The sequence below is a fragment of the Erpetoichthys calabaricus genome, chromosome 7 (assembly GCF_900747795.2).
Source record: "Erpetoichthys calabaricus chromosome 7, fErpCal1.3, whole genome shotgun sequence".
NCBI lineage: Eukaryota > Metazoa > Chordata > Cladistia > Polypteriformes > Polypteridae > Erpetoichthys > Erpetoichthys calabaricus.
This window is the reverse complement of record NC_041400.2, coordinates 153,641,863-153,667,119: the sequence shown is the minus strand read 5'-3', so window position 1 is coordinate 153,667,119 and position 25,257 is coordinate 153,641,863. Positions and strand designations below refer to the sequence as shown.

At 37.2% G+C, this 25,257-nt stretch overlaps 2 protein-coding genes across 4 annotated transcripts in view; one reads left to right on the top strand and one right to left on the bottom strand.

Annotated features, from left to right (window-relative positions):
* cnot6l (CCR4-NOT transcription complex, subunit 6-like) overlaps positions 1 to 11,794 on the top strand; it is a 56,977-nt gene extending 45,183 nt beyond the window's left edge. For all 3 annotated transcript variants that reach the window (XM_028805591.2, XM_028805593.2, XM_051929549.1), the window contains 4 exons: positions 2,202 to 2,353; positions 2,538 to 2,756; positions 5,507 to 5,709; positions 6,179 to 11,794. In XM_028805591.2, the coding sequence (XP_028661424.1) occupies positions 2,202 to 2,353; positions 2,538 to 2,756; positions 5,507 to 5,709; positions 6,179 to 6,391 (787 nt within the window). In that variant the 3' untranslated portion in view covers positions 6,392 to 11,794. The remainder of the gene's footprint in view (positions 1 to 2,201; positions 2,354 to 2,537; positions 2,757 to 5,506; positions 5,710 to 6,178) is intronic.
* Positions 11,795 to 14,380: 2,586 nt separating this feature from the next.
* LOC114655148 (interleukin-8) lies at positions 14,381 to 21,509 on the bottom strand. Its single transcript, XM_051929555.1, has 4 exons — positions 21,328 to 21,509; positions 19,719 to 19,842; positions 17,115 to 17,203; positions 14,381 to 14,690 (listed from the first exon to the last, which is right to left on the bottom strand). Exons 1-4 carry the CDS (start codon positions 21,386 to 21,388, stop codon positions 14,662 to 14,664), a joined length of 303 nt encoding a protein of 100 aa, XP_051785515.1. The 5' UTR covers positions 21,389 to 21,509; the 3' UTR covers positions 14,381 to 14,661.
* Positions 21,510 to 25,257: the final 3,748 nt, after the last annotated feature.

Genomic DNA, 25,257 nt, shown 5'->3' with positions numbered 1-25,257 from the left:
ACGATAAAGATCAAACAAGTCATCAATTCACGATCACGGATACAAAACTAGACGGCTTGAGTAACGGGACCACAAACACGAACCCGCATCAAAAAAAAAAATTCACCTCGGCGCGCTTCTAAAACCGCGGAACAAAAAATGTTACGCGAACAATTGGCATTGCTTTCTAAAGATACACTTGGTACAAAACATGCGATTTCCAGATCCCGAATATAACAATTGGTTATTACAACTAGAACATTGTACACTCACCAATACAGATGGACTTCACCCAGATATTATTACAATTCCTCAACCCTTCATCTGCGACGACTTACTTACGGAGATATTTGGAACAGCGGTCTCATTAGACCAAATGCCCCTTTTAACACAACGAAGTATATTATGTCCAAAAAATATTACTGTTGATCACATTAATAACCAGGTCATTTCATTACTTCCTGGAGAGTCACACCTCTTTCTAAGCTCTGACAAAGTTGACTCTGATGACGACAATGACCATCTTAATTTCCCCTTAGCATATTTGAACACTATTAACCCAGCCGGATTACCACAACACAGTCTTAGCCTTAAAAACGGAACAATACTCATGCTATTAAGAAACCTTAACACTAAACAGGGTTTATGCAATGGTACACGTTTAGTCGTCTACACCATAACACACAATGTTATTCAAGCAACAGTTCTTACAGGATCACATGCTAACAATACTGTTCTAATTCCTAAAATTGACCTTACAAATTCTGACCTGGAATTACCTTTTACACTTAAACGGAAACAATTCCCCATTAAACCTGCCTTTGCCATGACCATCAACAAATCACAAGGACAAACCATGCACAAGGTTGGCATCTACCTATCTGAGCCCGTTTTTGTACATGGACAACTTTATGTGGCCTTCTCACAACTTCGACGTTCATCTGACGTTAAAGTTAAGGTCATAAATGCTCCATGCCAAGGAAAACTCATTCAAGGACAAGACACCATCTTTACTACTAATGTTGTTTACAAAGAATTTTTCCAGTAAACCTTTACACTGTGCCAAACACTTTATTGTTTGCTTCCTATCTGCGTCATCTACACCTTCACACTATGCTATATCTCATTCATACATCACGCTCTTTGTAATTTCCCAACACCAGGGGTTGGCGAGCGAAGCGAGCAGGGGGCAGAGCCCCCTAGTACCAGTATATCACAGGGTTCACGTACACGCATACTTACACTTGAACTGGGACCATTTAACCAAGCCTGCATGGTTTTGAGAATGTAGAGAGGATAACTGGAGATTCAGAAGAACATAACTGAGACACATGGAGAACATGTAAACTCCATGCAGACAATCAGGTGCTGGATTTTAACGTAGTACGCTGGATCTATAAAGTGCAAGTACTAATCATTGTGCACTACTGTGCCACCCACGCTACAAATATGTTAACTATATTTCAATTAAATATATCAACATTTCTTAAAATGATCTATGTTCATACTTACAACCTCATGACTGCCCAACTGTCTTAAAACTACAAAAAATTATACTCTGACTGAAAAATAGTATGGGTATAGATGAAAAAAAAAATTAAAAGATACATAATCAGCATATTTTATTTTACATTCTGTGGATTGTTTTTTATTATTCTGCTGATGCAATTTTTCCATGGCAAGTCTGGAAGGAAGCAAGAAAACATTTGATCAGAGACAGAATAGTTAAATGGAAGATGAGAATTGATTTTAACATATGTTTTGTATGGCCCAATGGTTTAAATTAAATCGGACAGGTAGATGTGGCCTCCAATTCTATTTAAGAAATGAAAATATACTGTATAATAGATCAAAAGTTAATTTGTTTGGGCCTATTGTTCCTAGGATAGGCAGGTTGAAAAATGAATGAATGATTTAATGATTCATTTGTAAAAATGTACAAAAAGTGGCATCTAATATTTCGGGTGCACTGCACTTGCTGGTTATTCAGCTTGGAGTTTGGTTTGTAATGATCACAGCAGTTAACACTTGGTTGTTTTTATAAAACATTGTTTTAAATGTATCAAGCAAATATATATATTAGTGCAATATACTTTTCATGAATACAGTCTCAAGGCTTTTAGCGACTTGTACCTATCAAATTAATATATTGAATACAATAATAGTAGTTTTTGCTTATCTAGTGAACCATCCTTTATGATTTTTGCCTTTGACATTTTCAGATTTACATTGGTGCAAAACCATACAGTAGAATTTAACCAAGTAGCAATGGCAAATTCAGAAGGATCAGAAGTAATGTTGAATCGAGTCATGACGAAAGACAACATTGGTATGGCAGTATTGTTAGAGATCAACAGTGAGAACTTTGTGGGAGGTATGGAAATTTAAAATAATGACTACATTATGTACTTAAAATGGTTATTTATCGTATGGTTTTATTAGTCTTTTGTGAAAAGTGTAAGCAGTTTCATAAAATATGCAAATAACAATTCAAACTCATTTCAGAAACACTGACAAATTCAGATTTGCATTGTTTTGTTTTTCATCTTTGCCTACAGGTATCAAACCAGTTCAGATTGAAAAACAGATGATTTTAGTGGCCAACGCTCATATGCATTGGGACCCTGAATACTCCGATGTAAAACTCATCCAGACTATGATGTTTATTTCGGAATTGAAGAGTATAATTGGCTGTCTAAAGCCAGCTACTTCAGGATCTGATGGCAGTGCAATCCCTATCGTGTTATGTGCAGATCTTAACTCTCTGCCAGATTCAGGTATTAAAAATAAATACCTCCTTCCTTGTGAATATTAATGTGTTGAAAATTACTATTTGCCAGTGGGTAGACTACTTGTGCCAAGTAAAAACTGAGCTTAGTAAATGACAGCAATAAAAAGCAATCTAGATATTTAATTTTTAGATGGTAAAGATAAAAACGGTTAATGGTGATTGGACAGAATGGCCTAGTTTAAGGCATTGAAAGTTTGTTAAATTATTTTTCCAAAAAATGATCCAATAGTTTATTTTTTTTTACTGTATTATTGTTTTCAAGATCTTATTAATGATGGAAAAAGGTCTGTTATGATTTGTCTTGATATTGAATTTCAATTAAACAAAGGCTAAAATTTCAATTGAAGTATGTAGATTTTTGATACACAGTTATACACACTATAGTTTTGAACTTTGCCTTAGGATTATGACTACTTTACAAAGCTGCTATATAAAATAAAATCTGTTTGTACATGTTTGTCCTGTGTTAGTTAAATGGTATAAGTGAGTTAAATTGCTGAGTCAAATGTATGTTCTATGGCTGAGATGTTATTTATTTAAATGAGCAATTTAGATAAGACAAACGTCATTAAAACAAAGTTTTTTTTTGTTGTTAAGCGTACAAGTACATAGAGGTTTGTATGTACACGTGTGATTCTGCCTGTACACTAGATGAAAAAGTGAACCTGATATACAGTTTTTTCTTTTCAGGACACAAACTAATAAACATATCTGATATCATTTGCTCATGTGAATCCTGCAGTTTATGAAAGTTACAATATTTATTAATATTAGATTAGATTGGTACAGGGATAAGGATGCTTTGAAGCCAGTTTGAAGAAGTCAGCTTAAAGAAAATTTATACCTTGTCAGGGCAAAATGAGACAAAATGTGTGTGTGTTTTTTTTTTTATAACTTTTGAACAATTAATAATAAGTTTTTCATTTATTGAGCGCCTTTAACAATTGTGATGAGGCCAGGCAATTCCATTCAGGCCAACAACGCTTGCCAGTTCTATTTGCCAAATTTTTACAAAATAACATTGAGTCGAGTTTTGAAAGTCCCTAAAGTACCACTGTCGACTACACTGCTTGGTAATTTATTCCATGTGTCCATAGTTCTCTGTGTGAAAAAACAAATACATATGAAAAATCTACCTTTCACAAGTGCCCCTGTTTTCATGTTGAAGAACTTCATTTAAAGTAATAACAGGCATCCATTGTATTAATTCCTTTTATAATTTTAAAAACTTCAATCATGTCACCTCGTAGTCACCATTTGCTTCCCACTAGAGTTATCAGAGTACCAGCAAAGCTTGTTTTTCAGAGAATTTCTTGTATTGGTTTACAGGTCAGCATGGATGTTATCACTTTCTTTGGGTTGTAGAATCAGTACTGTAATCTGTGCTCATTTACTACAACAGTATGTTCGCCTTATTCCATCCACTATATTCATGAATTCTGCCTTAACTGTCATCAGCAAGTCACATGAGGAAGACTATAACATCTTTTCATGTTATAAAAAGCAATTTTTACTTGCCAAAAGTCTTGGTATCATTTATAGTATAAAGAAGTTACCATTTCCACTTTTGACAAATAAAGTATTGTTTATCTAAGAGGCATGAATTCAAAAATTTTTGGACATCTGTATGTACTTGTTTTCAGTTGTGTGTCTTAGCACTTCATAAATGTTTATGGTCTTTCGATGTTTTTTTGTCTCTGTTTTGGAAGGTCTCCTGTGTTATTTAGGCTTCCTTGTGCCACATTGGTGGTGTCTGTGCTCATGACCCGGTAACTTTTATCTTCTGTTATTTAATGATGTGATATCGTGACATGATCTCAGAACTTGCAGAAAATCTACGTCGAAGGCACCATAGTCAAAAATAAAGCAGAAATCCATTTTCCTCCCACCAGCCAAAAGACATGCTGTCAGGATGATATACCACTCAAACTTGGTTCATCAATGAATGCTGGTGTGAACATTGGCATGCTCTTCAGTGAACTGCTGTCTTTCCTGTGGTGTAATGGCTCTTGGTAATCATTTGCTAGAACATTAGGATCAGAATAAAAATGTTTTTTTTTCTTGTTAATAAAATAGGGTTGAGACTTACTGACGAAAAAAAGCAATCTTTAAAATTGTGTTAACTGTCAAATGACACTGCTGGCAAAAAAATGTGAGATAAAAAAAAAACAACCCTCAGGATCAAACGTTGGGCGTAGGGAGTGAGCCAGCAGTCAATTTGACAAAAGTAGGTCAGCACGATAATAAGACAACTTATGGAAGGCGCCTTTCTAAACCTTATTTTGAAAAGTGCAAATGTGCATATCTGAATAATCAGGTTAAGAAGGTGGATGAATGAGTAAATGTGCATGTGTTTATGGGGAACAACCTCTAAATCTCAATGAAATAAGACCATTTTTATTTAAAATAGAATTGAATTATATAAAACATTTTTTAACTTTTTAATTGTAGGCTATTTAACTTAACATTGTAATTTTGAAGAGTTCCCATTTGGTATTTTTTAAATCTTCAATCTATATCTTTATTTGCTTTTAAGGTAAGTTTAATCCTTAAGCAATTTGCCATTTATATTTTGGAAATAATTTTGGTGGTGCTTTTGTTAAACATACTCTCAACATTGTCGGTGTAGGACTGACTGCGTGTCTTAATTTAGGATATTTGCATGGTGGCTGTTAGAAGTTACTTGTGAATGCCATAAGTTGGAATTTTTGAATGAGTCTGTCTTTTGTTCTCTAGGTGTTGTAGAATACTTAAGTAATGGTGGAGTAGCTGCAAATCACAAGGATTTCAAAGAACTGAGATATAATGAATGTTTAATGAACTTCAGTTGCAATGGAAAAAATGGAAATTCTGATGGCCAAATAACTCATGGTTTTCAGTTGAAGAGCGCCTATGAAAACAACCTGATGCCTTATACAAATTACACGTATGACTTTAAGGTAAGCCGTGTTCACTTTCTTATGTTCTGAGGTTCAGCATGAGTATTTCCCTAGATACTCTAATTATCTTTCTAAATCCTAAAGTTGAAAGCTGTACACATTAAGTTATTTGTTGACTGTAAATTGTACTTGTATGAGTGAGTGCAGGCTTGCATCAGTGTGCCTTACAAAATCCTAGTGGCCTATCCAGGGGCCCAATGATGCCCTGGTAGGCACTGGCTGTCTTACTGCACTGGAAGGGGTTAAGTGAGGTCTGAAAAATAGATTAATAGATTTTGTGCAGAGGAAAGTGTTTTTAAAGGCATTTCATTTTTGGTTTAAACTCTGTAAAGAAAGTATAAAATAATACATATAATACTCAAAATTTGTATAAGGTAGTTTGGATCAACTTTTGTATGCTGGATCTTTATCATTTTTATTTATTTATTGTGTGTGATTTATTTATTTTACTTATTTATTCCCTCTCTAGGGTGTAATTGACTACATTTTCTATTCTAAGGCTCACATGAGCATACTGGGTGTTCTTGGGCCTTTGGATCCTCAGTGGCTGATTGACAACAGCATAACCGGCTGTCCTCACCCTCACATCCCTTCTGACCACTTCTCCCTGCTGGCTCAATTCGAGCTTCGTCCACCTCTCCCAGCCCCTATCAATGGGGTCCACCTGCCTGTGCGAAGGTAGTAGGACCCTACTCAGAGGACTGAAGTCTTTTACTACGGACCTGTACAATTGTAAAATCTAAAGTATAGGAGTGAAGTATGGCTCACATACTGATCCCTTTCAAGACTTGCTTCTTTGAATGGTTTGCACATATTAAAAAGGTTTTATTTATTTATTTTTTTATTCGTTGCTTGACATCATATTGGCCTTAGATGCAAACATTTTTTAGATGTTTTGGACACTTGCAGCTAAAACTGAAAACACATGAGGGGGGAAGAAATCTTGACCACTTATTAAAATGATTGGATCTTTACCTTCTGGTATATTTTTTTATTTTGATGCCATTAAAGTGAAGTTTAGTAACGCTTAAAAATCAATGAAAGGCCAACTCATTCTGTCTGTCTCGATGTTGCACATGATAACAAACCAAAACTGTCTAGGATAGGGGAAGTTACAATATTGTGCTAACCATTTTACTTGTACTGTATCTATCTAGGCTGTGTTTTGTGCACAAGCGTACTCGTTTGTTGTTGCAGATTCTACCAACAATAGCCAGTGAAGGAAAAGGAATCCTCCATAAGCATAAATACTTTTGTGTTTGCAATCAGTCAGGTGAGACAAAACTCCCTCAAGTGTTATCCTTAATCATAAAAATGAAGGCTGGTGCCTGGCTTCATTATTCCGTTTTCGTTTTTGGATAAGATACTTTTCAACCCAAATTCAAACAATGTATGTCAGATTTTTCTGTTTATACATATAACGTTTGCAAAAACATTTTTCTGCTTTTAACAGGTTTAAAAATAATAGATTATTGAAAATCCAAGTGATATTATTATTATCCAGCGACTTTTCATGTCATATGAAACCTTCACAGATCGTGTACTTAATCATGAAAAAAAAAAATCAAGTATTGAACTCTGCAGTAGTTTTCTGCAGTTACTGCTTTGCACACATTGTGCCCAAATGATCACGGCAAATGTTCATCTTGCTGTATAACAAAAAGTAAACCCAAGTGGTTTAGCTTGCATTCACCATTTCTGTCTGGTTTTATACATGATAGTATCGCTTAATTAAGCCATCGCTTCAGAACAAGCACACCTTGATGTCCTCCTTTTGTGAGCATGAGATTAAGTCCATACTTCACTCCCAGTATTTTGTCAGAGCTATTTTATTTAAAAAAATTCTCATGTAAAGACTGTAAGTTGGGAATTCCTAATCCCTCACCACCCATGTTTTGATAATACAGGAAACAATTTTTAAAACATTTTGGGGAAAATGTATATTACAAAGGGGTTTTTCACTGTACACATATTGCCACTTTGTTGTGAAAGGGTGTTGATTTGGAATTTCTCTGCTGCAAAATGCACCTTTTTAAGCCATTGTCAACTTTTGTATTCTTTTAATAAAGTGAATTTTCAACACTACTGGGGGAAAAAAAATTCAGGAAGTGAAACACCTTTGCACGAATCCATTGTATAACATCTCCCATCGAGTATAAACATTTCTGTTCCGCGAATTTACACATTTGATGTTTTAATTCTGAGATTACACCACAACTAAGCAATAAATAACATTTTTGATCTTTTTAAAATAGCCATGAGTGTAGCTGCCAGAAATACTTTATTGCACTGTTCTTTGAAATATTTGACAACTGGGAACAAGAAGCTAGTAATATTTATTTGAAGTATTTTGTTACAAAGGTGGTATAATGTAATACAGTAAAGGTTTAAAAAAAAAAAAAAAAAAAAAGAGTACAAACTGAAGGATATTACTTTCTATTAACCTGAATAAACTGTTACACATTGTTGGCCACACAGATATCCAAGTCTTCTTACGTTAAAGTACATCATCTGCATTATGTGTTTAGCTACTTGTGGGTGGTTTAGAGAATACTTGACATTTTAATCAGAATCTTGTAGTTTATCTGTATTTGAGGATGGGGCCCCTAAATTCACTAAGAATGCCTTCAAGCAGTAGAATGAAAATTGGTTTGTACCAACTTATGAGTCACAGGAAGTGTCTAACAAATTCTGGTGGACTCACGATATTATTTTTCAAGTCATTCCCTGGTTTACATCATTGACATGGCTTTTTCTAACAATAATACTGCCTCAGCATGCAGAGATTATAAAATAAAAAACACCCTTCTACAAAAAGGTTTTTGGAGTAAATGCCTTGTTAAGGTTTATGAAATTTTGCATTTTCTGCAACAAAAACATGAGCAGGTGTTTTAGTTATTTCCATTTTGGATGAGGGGTGTTGACAAGCATGGGACATTTAGCAGCCACATACCTATGATGGCACAAAGAGTTGTAAAACCAGCATTCCTTACCTTTAAAGAGTTGAGTTTTTTCAATGTCATCACACGGGTGAAAAGAAAAAAAGATAAAGTCCACATTTTTCCCATAATGGGTTACTCTTTTCTTACACGAAATGCAGGTCTCTCAAAGCTTCATATCACTTTACAGGGTGACAGTGACGACATTTGGATACTAGCACTTGGTTTCTAGGCCTTTTTCATTTTTTTGTCCAGCAAGTCATTAATGAATTGTTCTTAAGTTGTGCATTTCCTTTTGTACATGTTTTTGATATAATTGTTAACAGAAAAAAGCCAAAAGTACAAAATTGCACTAGATTTTTTAAGAGTGTTGTAAATTTGTTTTTAAGACATATATGCCCACAAATTCAGCTGAATGTATTTTACCTGTCAGTAGAAATAAAGAAAAAAAGTTGTCTTAATGTTGCTTGCTGTAACCTTATGTCTCCCATGAATATATTTTAACAGACACAGTATTACCTTGTTATCCACACAGTGCTTTAAATTATTTTAAATTTTATCAAGATTTTCAGTAAAGTGGTTCCTCATGAAAAATAGCATATATAATTCTGACAGCACTTTGACTTTACTTTGTTCTCCTACACGCACAACAGTAAAAAAATGACATCTTTTCTGAAGGAACAGATTTTTATTTTAATAATAAGTAAGGAATGTTTGGCTATTAGGCTACATTCACATTGGAAACCTCATTGCTCAATTTAGATTTTCTGCTCAGATCGGATATGCCTATCTTGACAGTTCAGAAATATAAGTGACCTGTATCTTACTGTACTGTGAACGTACTGTTACTCCAGAATGGCATGCATGCGCACATTGATACATTTGTACATAAGTCATATACGTTACCAACAGCAAGAAACTTCATAGTTGTGAGATGACTTGTGGTATTAAAACCAACAAAATGAACACCCTAGTGGCTTGTGTACTGTACATTAGGTCGAGAAGGTGAAGAAAAGGCCATATGGCTCGTTTTTGCTGCACCAAGAGATGTTTGAGTATGGGAAAGGAGCCACCAATGGTGGGACTGTGGCTATTTTCACAGCTGTAGCTCTCCTCCATTGTTATTTTGCTGGTGCTGGCTGATGACGACCACACTCAGCCCATACATAAAAACAAAGAAAAGCCACATGATTTCCGATCTGATCATTTTCATTCATGTTGCATGACCACAAATTGGATATGTATCCGATCTAGGACCACATCTGAAAGCAACATAAATCTGACATGAAGAGCTCAGATTTGTTTATCCATCTGAAAACCTCAAATTTGTGTCACATTAAGGCAACAAATCAAATTTGAGACACTTCAGCCAGATAATGTGAATGTAGCCTTATTTAGAGATGATAAAGTCTGTCATTCCAACTACTGCGTACAGTAAATCAGTGTACACATATTTCATAGTAAATGTGAAATTGAAACAAATGTGTATTTTGTGATAATGAATTTTATATACTGGCAAAACGTAGCAGTGTGGACACAGAAATCTATGCCACATTTCACAGCTAATAGCATTCAATGTGAAGGCTTCTTTTATTTCCTTAAATTAAAAAGGTGATGTGAATCCTTGTACAAGACCTGTCTTAACTGCTCATAACCCTTAACAGAAAGCAGTAAAGGGATATTTGTTGTGACTTCCACTGTTGGCTCTGGATGTTTGGTTGAATGTAAAATTTCACTTAATTTTTCTTTATTGTATCTTTTAAAAGCAAACTGTGTAACCTATAACAAAAGAGTGATGTAAGATACTGTATGTCTCTGCCTTGTGTTCAGGTAGTGTTTTTTTGTGTTTCATTTAACTTTTTCCGTTACCTTGGTTAAGTAGCTGGTTCATGCACTACTCTCATGATTTAGTTGCAAGGCTGGTTCATTGAAAAGTCTTCTGTTGCAGTTTCACACACCATCTAAAAACAAATTAAAATGGGAAAATGTTTATTCCATGCTAAAAAAAAATGAAAGCTCAACTAATGTTGACTCGTATATCTAACTTTTTAGTGCAGGATGAACTCCCTCCCTTTTTTCCCCTCCTGCCTATTTCTGGCTTCCTGTAGGTACCAGTGACATATGAAAATGTATCTTGCTGCTGTTGTAGTACCTGCACTTTTAATCAGTTGTATAAAGCAACACTCACTACTTTTTTTGTATATTTTGATTATCAAAACTGAAAACCTATCAGTACACATTGTTAAGCAAATAGCCATTTATTTTTTCAAATTCCATGCCAGCCTTTATTCTACATTTTAAAAATCATAATGCTAATGCTTGTGGTGTAGTGGTTAACACTGCTGCTTTGAAGGTTCCCATTGCAAATGTGTAGTCTCCTAAGGTACTCCAGTTGAACCCCATAGACATGCAGGTTCGACTGGTTGACCACTGTAACCCTTTTGGGAATGAATGCTCCTTGAATGGACTGGTGATCATCCAGGGTTGAGTTCTGCCTTCCACTTGATGGCAGCCAGAACAGCTTTTAGCCTGTGGCATATCTGCAATGGAATAAGTTAGTCCGTAAAATTGGATTGGACCTAATAAGATCAACCATCAAAGGTATGAGGAATTCTTTATGAAGGAGGAATGAATGTGCACTACACGCTTGACTTCTCTGAACCAGCCTTCTTCCAACAAATTGTCACATTTGGCACTTTTGGTAACTGACTACCTACTATACTAGTTGGGGAAGCCCTTCTAGATAATCACCAGCTTTTTATCAGTTACTCCTTTTGTCAAAGTAGATGTCATCTTTTAACAGCACATAAGTACAGCCTGAAACGTGCGAGATGTGCACTGTATGGCAGTTGTGAACTATAAACATCAAAATGTGAAACAGATTGCACAAAGCCAGTAATTGTGCTAAAGCAGTCCTGCCTTTTAAAGATTTTTATTTAATTTGGCAGCTCCAAAAACGAGGTGCTCAGTTTATAATTCTTTGTCCAAATACCATGTATTTTTTCATATGGAGTTTGGGTATTAGTTCTTCAAGGTGTATAGGGCTATTTGAAAACTGCTTGTTCTTTTGCACCTCTGTTTTTTGTTTTCCTAATTTTCAATTTTGTTTCCTTCTAGGCAATAAATAGCCATTTGAAAACTGCAAATTTCAGTTGTGTTATTGTTGTAGTTCAGCTGTTGTGTCTTTATTTTTGTAATTGCTCCTCGATTCCTGGTATGTACTGTATGAAAAGTGCTAAATATTAGCACTAAATAAATATTAGGGCCAATTATTTAGAGAGACACAAATAATTTCAAATTAGAGATATCTTAAAAAGTCAGTTCTGTTTCAGTTTCAGTAGTATTGTAAGAATATCTATATAGCATGATTTAAGTTAAAAAAAATATTAGCAAATAAATGATTGTTTATTATACAGTATTATTTATTATTACTTGTTTTGCTTGTAAAGCTGATTCCCAAGCAGTGAGGTATTAACTCGGTTCTTCGGTTATTTTCATTCTTGATGACATATCAAATTAATTAGAAATGCTTGGAAGTCACCCATCTGTCCACTATTGTTTTCCCCTTTATCGTAAACCACATCACATTATATAATTGAATGTGTCATTGTTACAATTGGTGAATCCAGATGTTTTGTTGTGGTAGGGTCCTAAGGTCACCCTGTTTCCCCTTTTAAACACTTTACGTAGACCTCAACAGAATGTTCCAAATTCCATACTGCTACCACACCACCAAAAATAGCAGAGTGCAATGAATGTTTTTAAAATAATAAAACCTGATTATAAGCAGTTCGTATTGCATTTAATATGCCTATTAGCAGGTGGATACCTGTCTTAGTATGTTGAATTAGTCTCTTTTCCAGCATGGTCCTTGAAATGAATAACACAAACAGGCAGTATGGTCTGTCAGAAGATGGCCACCGAGAGAGGAACAGAGTTCCTTGATGAGCTTGTGTTTATGTTGCTCTCTAACCAATAAGATATCATCGTGCAAGCTGACTCCCCAGCTTTATTCCAGTCCTGTTCAGACAGAATCAGCCCCCGTTCTTTAATCCTGGAGTGGGCAGGTATACCGTAAATTCTACCTATATATTCTATTCCAGACCATGTGGCCTGTTAATGGGCTTTCATCTCAGCCCACCTGTAACCCCCCGGGCTAGCTGACTGGTAAGTCCCAGAGATTTTATCTATACTAACTAACTAATAAGTACAGTTAGAAAACAAAACACTTTAGAAACTAAGTACACATTTTTGTCATGATATTATTACACTGTCCTCATGACAGCAAGTGAACAAAGGTAAATATTTGCATCATTCCCATTTTATTATAATGCAGGGGTTAACACAGCCCTTTCAAAGTTTATTTTTTCTCAGGGTACTTCAGTTTTCCTCCCAAATTCCAAAAATGTCCAGCTTAGGTTAATTGGTATCACTAAATTGGCCCAATATGGTTGTGTGCATATGAGTGTTCCATGTGATTAGATAAACTTTATTAAACTCATGGGGAAATTCAGATGCATACAGCAGCAGAAACAAAGAACAAGGATACAGACTCATAGAACAGAAAATACAGTCAATCAATCAATCAACTGATAAATAAAAATTTAGAATGCAGTGAGTGCATTCTTGGCTCCTGTGACTTTAAACATATGTTCCTCACTGTCGTCACACTCCTTACTCACATAATATAACCTGGGTGGCAGCCTCTTTATCATTTAATGTCTACCATCTTTCAGTATGTTCTCAGCTGTTCATAGTCGTGAGCTTCAGTGCGCTGATGACTTTGCTTTTGTGGCCCACTCAGTGCCAGAAATTCAAAAAGCCCTCCACATAATTTTCTCCATTTACAACTCCTTCAGTCTTTAGGTCAGAAGACAAACATCATGTAAACAACTGCCACACGGAGCCCACCCTCTTTATATATTATTGACAAATCTCACAAGGTTGAACCTTATTTCAGCTACCTTGGCAGCATTCTTTCCCCTTTGTGTAACATAGATGCGAGTATCCAGGCATACTTGAACCTTGACTCCACAGCCTCTCGATGTCTTTGTTACAGATTCTTTCAGTTCCAGAAACCATGTCCACTCACTAAAGCCACAGTTTCCAAGGTTATATGCATCTCCACTCTTCTCTAGGTCTTTACACCATACCAGAGACCCAGAAAAATTCTGTATCTGTTGCATTAAGCACTGCCTGGTTCTGAATTGGTCAGACAGTGTTCCATACTCTGATATATACAGCTGGAGCCAAATCCCCAGTATCGAGACCCTATTAGTTCACAACCACTGTGCTGGTTGGGACATGTAATTTGGATGCCACCACATTGCATCCTTGGACAAGTCCTATATGGGTAACTGACGGACAGACACAACGTTGCTAGAAGTCTGAAAATGAGATATATGGACTACATGAAGATCCTTCTGAAGTGGTGTGGCATCCAGCCAGCATACCAAAAACCTCTAGCTGAGGACAGACATACTGCGGCCCCCAGTGATAGTAAGTTGAGCTCCCATGACCGTAAAGTGGAAGGATGGAGCTTTACCTCTGTGTCAAATGACAGCTTAAACAAATTGTATTAAAATATGTAATATTTCACTAAAGGGTTATTGTTAAACAGAAATATGTGGAATGAGACATTCTCTGTTTTCAACGTGGAATTTTCACAAATTGAGATGTCCATAACTTAAAAAATATACTGGAAAAATGAACAGCAATGAGATGTAGTAAGTTTACTGTTTTATTTGTAGTTTACAAAAAAATATGAAGATACTTTTTCTTTCACTTTTTCTGTTCTGGTAAACGAACAATTAAGCCAATAATAGTGCATGGATTTCATTTTACAATATATACATATTAATAATTTCTAATTCTCTTGTAAAACAATTGAGCATTTCTTTATTTTTTATTGTATCCAGATATATGCAGATATAGATCTCAGACACAGCTGGACGGTCCTGCTGGTAAGTTCTTCAGCGGGATCCAAGATGTCTTGTGTGGAAGTCACTTACTTTCATTCAGTTCCTCGTGTTACATTTTCTTCTTTATCCTGTACTCAAACCAGAAGATCACAGCAAAGTTGAGTTTTATTTTTCTGCTTGGTTGTTAAAGAAAAAATCTGGCAGCAGTCTAGTTTATCCTGATGTGGGGTCCATAGGCTTTGCTATAATGTTATAGTGTTGTTAATGGTTCTTCCTGTATTTTATACGTTCTACTTAATATTCCTGTTTTGCACTTACAAAAGGGGAGTTTTATTCAATATACTTTACTGTGCATATTCTAAAACATGCAACTGTACAGCTCACAGGATAATAATTTACATGACTGAAAATCGCTGGGCATGTCAAGTTTAGTGGCCCGGTCATAACTCGGCCCTTTTTCTGACAGCCAATAACTTGCTGCCTGACGGAGCTAGTGTTGTACGAACGGTTAACAGTTTATGTTAAATTTTGCCACAATCTCTGGCCTTTTTTTTTTTTTCAATTCTGTTATGTAAAACATGAGGCAACAGAGAGATGAGCTTCTCCTCTGTTTTGAGGTCCAAAACATCCCTGATCCTTATTCCTCATTGCTTCTTCATATGGATTGTACTTCTGGATGAGCATTCATTGACTGTTGACTGTCGTCATGCACATGCAGCCCGCCACTGTGGCTTAAGAGAAAATTCAGCCTTTTTGATTTTGTCAGAGTGAGTTGCTGGGGGTGTCACATTAGGCAACTGTCTGCACAGGATTACGCCGCCGACTGCCTCCGACTCACTACGATTATGTAAATGAAGGCTACGACTGAAAATTGCTGGAACAGTCGTGTAATGGACACGTTGGCAGCCATGCACTAAATGTGTGGGTGTCCTTCTCTGCTAGCTGGGGCCACCTTTGGGAACCCAAAGAAAGAATTCTCAGCTTTTTAATTTGCATCACGATGGATTTTAATCATAATAAAAGATTTAATTTTTATGTTTTATAATTTAATAAACAATAAAAAGGTAGTAGATTATTATAATACAATTCCCTGCTTAAAAAAAACTCTGCTGCCCAAAACAAAGTTCTAAATTAGCAGATGAGAAAATGCAAGATTAAAGAAAACTACAAGATTTTTAAGAGTATTACTAGACATGGGTTCAGGTCCTGGGACCTCCCAGTGTGGAGTTTGCATGTTCACCCCGTGCCTGCGTGGGCTTCTTCTGGGTGCTCCAGTTTCAGTCCAAAGACATGCAGGTTAGGAGGGCAGACAATACTAAATTGACCGTAGTGTGTGGTTGGGTTGTGCGTATGTGTGTTGGCCCCTGTGATGGACTGGCTCTCTGTCCAGGGCTTGTTCCTGCCTTGTGCCCTGTGTTGGCTGGAAAGGCTCCAGCGACCCTGTTCAGGTCTAATGGGTTAGGAAAGGGATAACTTCAGAAACATTTTTCAGAATGAGAAAACCTTCAACAGGCATTTTAACATAAAAAGGTGACCATAAAAGCTTGTTCCGTCAATATGGCAGACCAAGAATGACTTGACAGATCACTAGTTTGTGAATTATACATATTATATAAGGGTTTGTCCCAGTTTAATATGGTTGGACTCTTTAGTCTTTATGACATCCCAGCATATTGTAGCATAGGGTTGTAATAATTGATATGACGGCAGCAATGGGTACAGGAAAACACCCACATTAGAGGAGAATGCTTTAAAGAAAAAAACAAAACAACAAGAGAAGTGGCTTTCTGTGGGACAAGACATCCCAGCAGCCATGTTATTGCTTTCCAGCCTTTACCAAGATGTGTCTCACTTTGTGGACTGCAAAGTCGCACCAAGGGCCACTAACTTGCAGTTGTGGTATGACTCCACTTTTATCATCCATTGACATCTGTCATTGGCTGCCATGGACAGATTCTGGGTCACCCTCAGATGTGAGGGTGGTGCAGATGATGCCAGTTCTGCCAGTCTCTCAATGTATGTTGCTTAATATAATAACCGTCAAGCTGCGATGTAAACATCGCAAACCTCCTTCAGTTTAGAAAAGGGAACTTTCCTATTGCTCATCTGGTCAAGCTCCAGTTTACTGACTTGAAGGCCTTGGGTTCACAGCCCATCTCTCGATACGAGAACGAGATTTCTCATTGGTGACTTTAAAACACTGTCCTGTGGTGGGTTGGCACCCTGCCCGGGATTGGTTCCTGCCTTGTGCCCTGTGTTGGCTGGGATTGGCTCCAGCACACCCCCGTGACCCTGTGTTTGGATTCAGTGGGTTGGAAAATGAATGGATGGATGGACTTTATAACACTTTTTAAATAACAGTGTTACCCTGAATTCACCCAAATTTATAATCTGAATAATTGGTAGGAATACATTTTAATGCATTGAAAGACAGTGTGGAAAGTGACCTCTCAAATAATTGACTCCTTTATTACATTTTAATTTATTTTAAATATGCTACTCCTATCATTTTGGACAGAATGCAAAGCTAGCCATGAAATAAAACCTACCTGACTAATGATAGCAGAAACATATTTCTTCACCCATTTTGCTCCTGGATCCAGGCAGATAGTAGTTTTATGACGAGAAATTATTCTGTAATGGAAAATAATATCCATTATAAACAGTTTCTTCAATTTTTTAAAAGCTTAGTTTTTATTTAAAAGCGAGCAGTCATTTTTCTACAGTATCTTTGAATAGTAAAAAGTACTATTTCACATAGGAAGTTTGCAAACAAATTACACTGTGAAACAATACAGATATTCTTGTGTAAATCGGCAGAAAAGAGTGGCTTGGTGACATCATTGGTCTAGTTTGGTGCTAGGAGAAGAACTCAAATCCCACAAAGCAACAAGGCAATTAGGGCAGGCTGGTCAGGCATGACACAGCTGCATCGATCTTTTTGGATTTGAGTTCTTTCACCAGCTCAATAGTAGACCACTGTTTTCACCGGCGCACTCTTTTCTAGCAATTTCTATGTAGTGAGAAGGCAAGCAAAATGACACCATTTATTGGCTAACTAAAAAGATTACAATATGCAAGCTTTCGAGGCAACTCGGGCCCCTTCTTCAGACAAGATGTAATCTTACATTACATCTTACATTACATAACATTACATCTTGCCTGAAGAAGGGGCCCGAGTTGCCTCGAAAGCTTGCATTTTGTAATCTTTTTAGTTAGCCAATAAAAGGTGTCATTTTGCTTGCCTTCTCACTACAATTCATAATGGCTAACACGGTACAACACCCTAGTACTATAGCAATTTCTGTGAAATGCCTCTATAAGAAGCCTCTGTTTGGTGAATTTCTGTGCAACTGATAATTGCTTTGCTAAGTTTTTTGTAACCAAGGAAGTGTAATTAGAGCTTGCATTTTGTTCTGCGCTCGTAATCATCAGTTTTGTAACCTTGCCCAATATAACACTTGTTCCCAAACAGTCTGTCAGACTGATGTTTACTTGTTTATGATGACCTCTTTTTGTAAAAGTGTTTGCTAAACAAATAAATGTTAACATAAAACGGCATCATTGTTTCACACCACAAAATTTCCAATTTTTTTTGTTATTAAAAGAAAGAAAAAAAAACCCCAGTTTATATGCAGAAACATAAATTAAGGTTTACATGGATGAAAAGAGATTTGGATTATAAGAATTGATAGTGGTTGCTTCAGAATCATTTCACCCGGGGAATCTTTTCCTCTTTGTCTTTTGTTTATCATCTTGCTGTGTTCTTGCAGTGAGGGAGGTTTCTGATGCTCCAAAATCTGCTCATTCAGTGCCTCACTTCACAAACGATGAACAACTGAACATCACAAAGAGAGAATCACTGTAGTGTAATGACCTGAAATGCAGTGTTTTGGCATCCCATTCAGGGTTAGTTCCTCCATTATTTCTAAAGCTGCCTTTTCCCTTGAATGGAGGGATGACTGGATGGTTGGCCGAATGTTTCTGTCATAGTTGTGTATCAGTGCGGCTGCCTTTTTTCCGTCTTGATATTTATTCTAGCTAGTGGTGTTCCCTGCTATACAAATCTCTTGATGAACTTCTGTTTGTTAAAAAATAATCCAAGCAGTTACCTTTCAGCACATTGAGCCCAATAACTGAAGAAGAGGAACTTGGGTATGGCTGTAGTGTAAGTAAATAACAAACATGACAAAGGATTTTACCAAAGGACCTGAAATCAATTCCCGGCCTCATCAATACTTGGACGTGCCATGTTTTTGCCATGCATGCTTGGGTTTTCTTCCAAACACCTACATTTTTTATTCATTTTGTAACTTTGTGTTCTGGCCTCCTTAATCCTAAATTGAATTCTGGAGGAGGCCAGAACACATCAATGCAGGATTGGGTAGGTCAACCAGATTTAGACAGGGTGCCAGTCCATCACAGGGAACAGCGAGCACCCAAGGGGGTACAACTGAACTGACACACAAATCTCTGTTGTGCAAGGAAAAAAAAAATGGATACAAGTAGAACGCACAAACTCGCCACTGTGTCAAGCTTGATGGACGGAATGATCTCCTCTGCTTTGTCAAATTTCTTATGTTCTGATTCCTGTCTGCTGCCAGTAATCCCAGAAGGACTAGCCAATTTAAAACCTTTTATCAGAGATTGTTGGCTCAGAAAATGGCTAGATGAGCTTCCTCACTATTTACTCTTGGCAACACACGAGGCAGTATGGATATGTATATGGGACTGCAACGCTTTGATAGACTGATGGGTCAGCGTCCTGAGACCCAGTAATGGCAAGTCAATCCAGAAAATGTATGGTTGCTATAAGAAAGTAATGATGGGGTTTATCTGTTAATTTGTGTTTTTAATACTACATTGATATGACCTGAAAGGCAAAAAAAAGGAAAACTGCACAAATCGATACTAAACTGTTTTGAACCCCAACTTTAAATGATTTCCTGGTATGATATAATAGTATGCACTGATGACATAAATGCTAATTGCGGTGTCTGTGGCATTGTTTTGGAGCACATCCCTGATGTATTAGCCAGTCTAGTGACCCTTCATTCGCTCTTGATTCATACAGCACATCTGGCCATCCAAATGTCTCCTCACTCGTCACCCATCTCATTTTGTACATCCACCAAGCCAATCTACTTACATGATTTCAGCTTTGCTGCAGTATGCACTTTTAGGGATGATCTCAATGTGGCTAAAATGCCGAGGAGCGATGTAATTTGATGTGACCTTTAGACATCTACATCTTGGTTCCGTCAGGCTTAAAGCTGTAAAAAGAAGCAAAATTCAAATAAATAAATTGACATCAGCTGTGCAGAAGGTAATATTAGAACATGATTTTCTGTAGATCAGCTGCCTGAGCCTGGAAGATTTATGTAAGCAATTGGTTTTTGAAGTTCTTTTACTTAAAACCGGAAACTGATCTGTTTCAATGAAAACTTCATTTAAACGATTGCATTAACATTGTCTCCATACCACACTCAGTCAGCGCTCCTTAGTCACTTCTGAAAGCTGTTGAATTGAAATGCTCAGGAACTGGTGTGACTTAAGAAATGATTTTTTTCCCTTGTTTATCCTTAGTTTTACAAAATGGCTTTTTTACATTAAAGGACTGCAGGGAGCTGGGGCCTATTCCATCAGCATCAGGCACAAGGCAGGAAGCAGCAATGGACAAGTCCACCATGGCCAGAACACAATGCATTTCATAATGGCAGTTACAGCATAGCCCAGACGGTGTTGTACCCAACATGTATACTTGAGCAAAAATTGAGATGCCTTTCTGGAAATTGACTCAAGTAAAAGTAAAATTTGCCCATCAGCAAACTACAGAAGTAGAAGTTTTATAGTATCTTATATTAATTGTACTTACCATAAGTATAAATAAAGGTAGGACCTCCTCATTTTATATATAGTCAAATAAAATTCTTACCAACATAAAATAATTCATGTGAACTTCTTTTGGTGTGCGAGATGTATTACAGTCACTGAAGGATGAGGCAAGTAATGACAACTTGAAGTGGTGACACTCAGCGTGAGCGGACATCTCAATGCTTGTATTTTAATGAAATGGCATTGCCATTCTCAGGAGAGGCATACAGGCTACCTCCACTTTAACAAGGACCTAATACACTCCTGAAAACCCCTGCGTAAAGTAAATTTGCATAATGCAAACACCAAACTGCAGTTAAATTAATAGGAAACATTTTTAAGTTTTCCTTGATCCATAAAAATCCCCCACATTTTTCTTAAAATAGCATGGAAATGGACAGAATGAGCTTAATAATAGGCATCAATAGAGAACTCTGTCTTTCTGATCCTTGTTTTATGCAGTATGAACAAGGATGTCCTTGCAAAAATTATATAATAACAAAATATAATTCTGATGAACAGACATGCTTTGAACTCCAACACTTTTTATCATGTTCACTTGTACATATTTACTCTGCGATGGACTGGCGTCCTGCCCAGGGTTGCTGCCATGACCCTGATCTTTAAAAAAAAGGTTGGATTGACCCACATACTGCACATTGTAACACATAAACTATTTACTATTAGTATTAAGTGTAACTTTCACAAAGTCTTTTTTTCCAACCAGTGACTACTTTAGCATCTGTGAAGCTTGCTGTTATGTTTGTATGTTACTTAAAAAGAGACAAAATGCATCCTGCTAAACTAAGAAAGAAAAGAATCACACAGACATTTAAAGCAAAACACAGCCATGTCACCACAAGTTTGAGTCCCGCAGGGCTTACCAGAAACCTCATAGATGCTGAGTGCAATGGCAAGCAGGATGGCTCTCAGTTTAGCTGACATCTCGGAGTTCGACTGCAACGCTTGCGAGTGAAATCTCTGGGAGGCAGGCAGGCTGTGATGGAGGTTTGTCTTTTGGTGATTGATATTTATACATGTGTAAAATGCGGAACCTGCAGAATTTTAGGAGGTTCAAAGATTTTTGCTGAGTCAGAAAGGAAAAAGAAAAGCCCTCAGTTCAAGACGCACATCTAGGAAGCGTGGTAGGGCTTGTGCCATTCTAGCAGCACTTTATAACGTGTCAATAAATCAGTCTGCCTTTATTAAAAATAACATAACAATAAGGTTATTTAAATAGTGACTTACAGCAGAAAGAACTTCACAAGCCAAAGAAATTTTATATCACATTTAACTTCAGTAAGAGAAGCTGAAAGCGATCAGCTCGAAAAATGTATTCAAAGACAATTGTTCAAAGGGAGGCCAGTGCCATATCTTGCCTGTGTCCATTTGCTGTATTTTAACTAGGACGGCATGGCCATCCTAAAGGCTTGAGAAGATCAGTCCCCGTGTGGTGCATGTCAAGTTTGCACTTTTCCCCTTACTTGCATGGGTTTTTCTTTTACATACCAAACATCTGTCAATTATTTATTCTAAATTAGGCTTCTGTGAATAAGTGGACTTGACTAGTGCCCCATCCAGGAATGACTGCCACAATGGAGCCTGTTCTGCAACATCCAGTGTTACGGAATAGGCTCCATTCATCTTGACCCTTTGGAAAGTCTTAATGTATAGTGACTGTCCACCATAGCGAGTCTACATGTGCTCTTAAGCTACCAATCCTTCAATCAAAGTATATTTTGTGTTGTACCTCATCACTAAATGCTATCTAAATCACTCATGGATACAATTCAAAGCAACAATTTAAAAAAAATGTAGTGCAAGATAACTCACATCTACTATATAATAAAAAGCTACGGCCTGTGTCTGTGCATCTTTGTGTCCGGTCCCACCGAACAATCTGACTAGTCAGTTTTGTTTTGGTTTCTCAGTCAAACACAATCAAGACAGAAAGCACTGGGCAAGAGCGGTTGAAACATACGATGATATCGAGTAAGGCATAGGAGGAATGCTGAGACTCACAAGACAGAAAAATTATTCGCGAGAATACCAAGGATGTTTTTGCAGTAGGTAATGGGGGCCCTTCTACCATTGGTAGTTGTCAAAAAGTTGACAGGAGGCGAGCAAGGCACCACCCAATGATAGAGTCTGAGAGGCACGCCTTACGGTAATGTGATCGACAGGGAAAGTGGAGGACATGAGCAGCTGAGGTACCAAAGGATATCAAAGAAAGGCGTATTCTATTACCGGTTTTAAAGGGGTAATCGAGCTCGAGTGTGGTAAATCTCATGAAAGAGCATATAAAAGTAAAGGGAACCACTAAAATATTGCAGTGGATAGACGACCAGGAATGATATGCAGCACAGACGACTCAAGAGTCTGTACATAAGAGTGAGATAGAGATTATAAGGAGCATAAGCGCAAAGGATTTAGAGATAAACGACATAACTGTGATCTGCAAGTGACAGAATAGAAAGGTTAAAGGAGTGTTCAGAGTGTGTCAGACACAAGTTAGACCAAAAACAGAATGTCTGGACAGATAAGGTCAAAATAACAGAGGACAAAAAACCAAACCAAAAGGAATACACAGGCTTGGAGTCAGGACCAGGTGTCATCTAAAACAAAAGTCAAAAAATCTCTCAAAACAAAAGTGCTGACAAATGCAGTGCATCTTTTAATAAGGCACTGTAATGTCGCTTCATCTAGTGATACGTGGCATCATACCAACGAATAATCCAAAATGCCAGAGTGATGATGTCATCATTGTGTAACATGAAAATAGTTAATAAATAAATAAATATACAGTATGACAAAAGTAAAAGTAAGAAGATCAACCACTTAAATTGTGACAGAAAAGATCAAATTTCCAGATTTAATTTGAACAGCTCCTTTGGCAAGAAGACATTAAATTTAAAGAGCAGCACAAAGTGGCTTAGAATAGCCTGGTGTGTCCGGTCATCTCGGGGTGTAGCAGGACGACATGAGATAAGGATAAGTGTGGCAATGGGCAGGCAGAGGTGTTAACTCAGTAACTCATGTGTTCTGAATGCGATTCAATAATCAGACTGGAAGCCAGTGAAGTTAAGCCAGCTGTGATGTGGACTTTGCCTTCAGTCTAAGGCAGGACTTAGGCAGTAGCATGTGGAATCTGTTGAAATCTGCTAATGCTTAATGTCTGAAGATATTTGATAGGTGAATTATGGTAATCCAGACGAAATGGTGTGAGAAAGTGGTTCTGCACTGAAGGAGGAGAGAAAAGGTTAGAGTGTCACCAGTATTCTGTGATGGTAGAAAGATGTTAGAGCTGTTTTGTGCATCATTTCAAGACAGGGGGACACAGATCAGTTTTGGAGGAGCTGATATTCAGTTTCATTGGTGTTTTGATGTTGGCAGAAATTCTTGAACAGGTGTCATTAGCAGAAGCAGACAATTTAAAACAGTATTAAAAACACGTGGACTCAATATTGAACTGCGCAGGTCAGCAGATACATAGATATTTGGAAAAGGTCAAAAGTGAGTTCAACAGGAGAAGTGCAACGAGTAAAAATCCAACACTGGAATCAGTCAGAAAAAAGGCTGGTAGGTAGCTGCCAGATAAGGTGGGTAGACAAAATGTGTATCTAGCTTTTAGCAGGAGAGGAAAGTATGAAATTGGAAATAAGTTGGAATCAAAGAATCATAGGTTGGCGTCTTCCGTGCAGGGATAACATTTAAAAGGTCTTGGCAGCAGAAGTCGAGCTGATTTGTGTAAGTGAGTGTGTGTGATGACAGTAACATCAAGCCAACTACAAACAATAAGATGAGAAGAATCTTAATGATCAGTGTGGAGTGAGAGAGAAGATTGAAGATGTGAAATGTAGAAATGAGAAAGAAGTTAGCAAAAGGTGAAGGCCACGTATGGCACGTGTTGATGGGTCAGACTCGGTGGGGGCAATACAGAGGGAAGACAGGAGCATGGAATATCAATAGAAGATGTGGACTGTTTGAATCTTTTGCTTATTAGATAGTGGAAACAAAGAAATCTCTAGTCTCTGCTAATCTAGGCACCATGTAGCACAAAGACTTTCTCACGTCTGTCTATACAGTGGTGTGTTCAAAAGTCCTCTTTCTAGTTCATTGACCATTGGGTAAGATGTCCACAAAGGCTTTTACTGTTTCTTGTCAAAGGGACTGCAACATTTCAGAAGAAGTATTGTTTAATAGCTTTTTTTCTTTGTCTTCTCATACTTGAAGAATTTTTGAAGACTATTTTAGTTCAGTCATTAGTTTTTCAAAGTGGTATGGGTGGGGGGCTCTAATGGATTTTTGTGCTTTCCAAGGAATAGTTTTGCTGGAAAAAATAACATTGCAACAACTTGTATTTAGCTGATCAGCCAGTAAATTTTAGTTTGGTCAACTAGGACTGTGTCAAAGGAAAACAGAAATAGTGGCAGCAATACTGGCCTCAATGTAAGACTCAGTAGAGGATGAGATGTTATCGCATTCAGTAGTGCATGCACATCTACGCTCACTCATTCTCAACTCATCTGAGTCAAGTTAGAGATTGTAGTTAATTTTACCTGAATGTTCTTTGGATGTAGGAAGAAACCCACACAGACACAGCGAGAACATGAAACTACAAAAGTCAATGACCAGTTGTCCAGGCTCCTGGGAATGTGCGGCAGCAAAGCTAACTAAAATGACCACGTTGGATCTACAATACAATAAAATATCAGTACTCCTCCAAACGACTATGTATGGAACCAAGTAAAAGGAGTCTAGTCCAAAATGGAACAGCCAACAAGGATCTACAGCAAGTGGATCTTAAGTTCATG

Excerpts from the sequence above, each read along its gene's own strand:
- LOC114655148 (XM_051929555.1), bottom strand. The coding sequence starts at position 21,388 with ATGTCAGCTAAACTGAGAGCCATCCTGCTTGCCATTGCACTCAGCATC. Across the intron at positions 19,843-21,327 it reads CAGCATCTATGAGGTTTCTG|CTTTAAGCCTGACGGAACCA; the intron begins GTAAGCCCTGCG and ends TTCTTTTTACAG. Across the intron at positions 17,204-19,718 it reads TGCAGCAAAGCTGAAATCAT|AATAATTTCTCGTCATAAAA; the intron begins GTAAGTAGATTG and ends TTTCCATTACAG.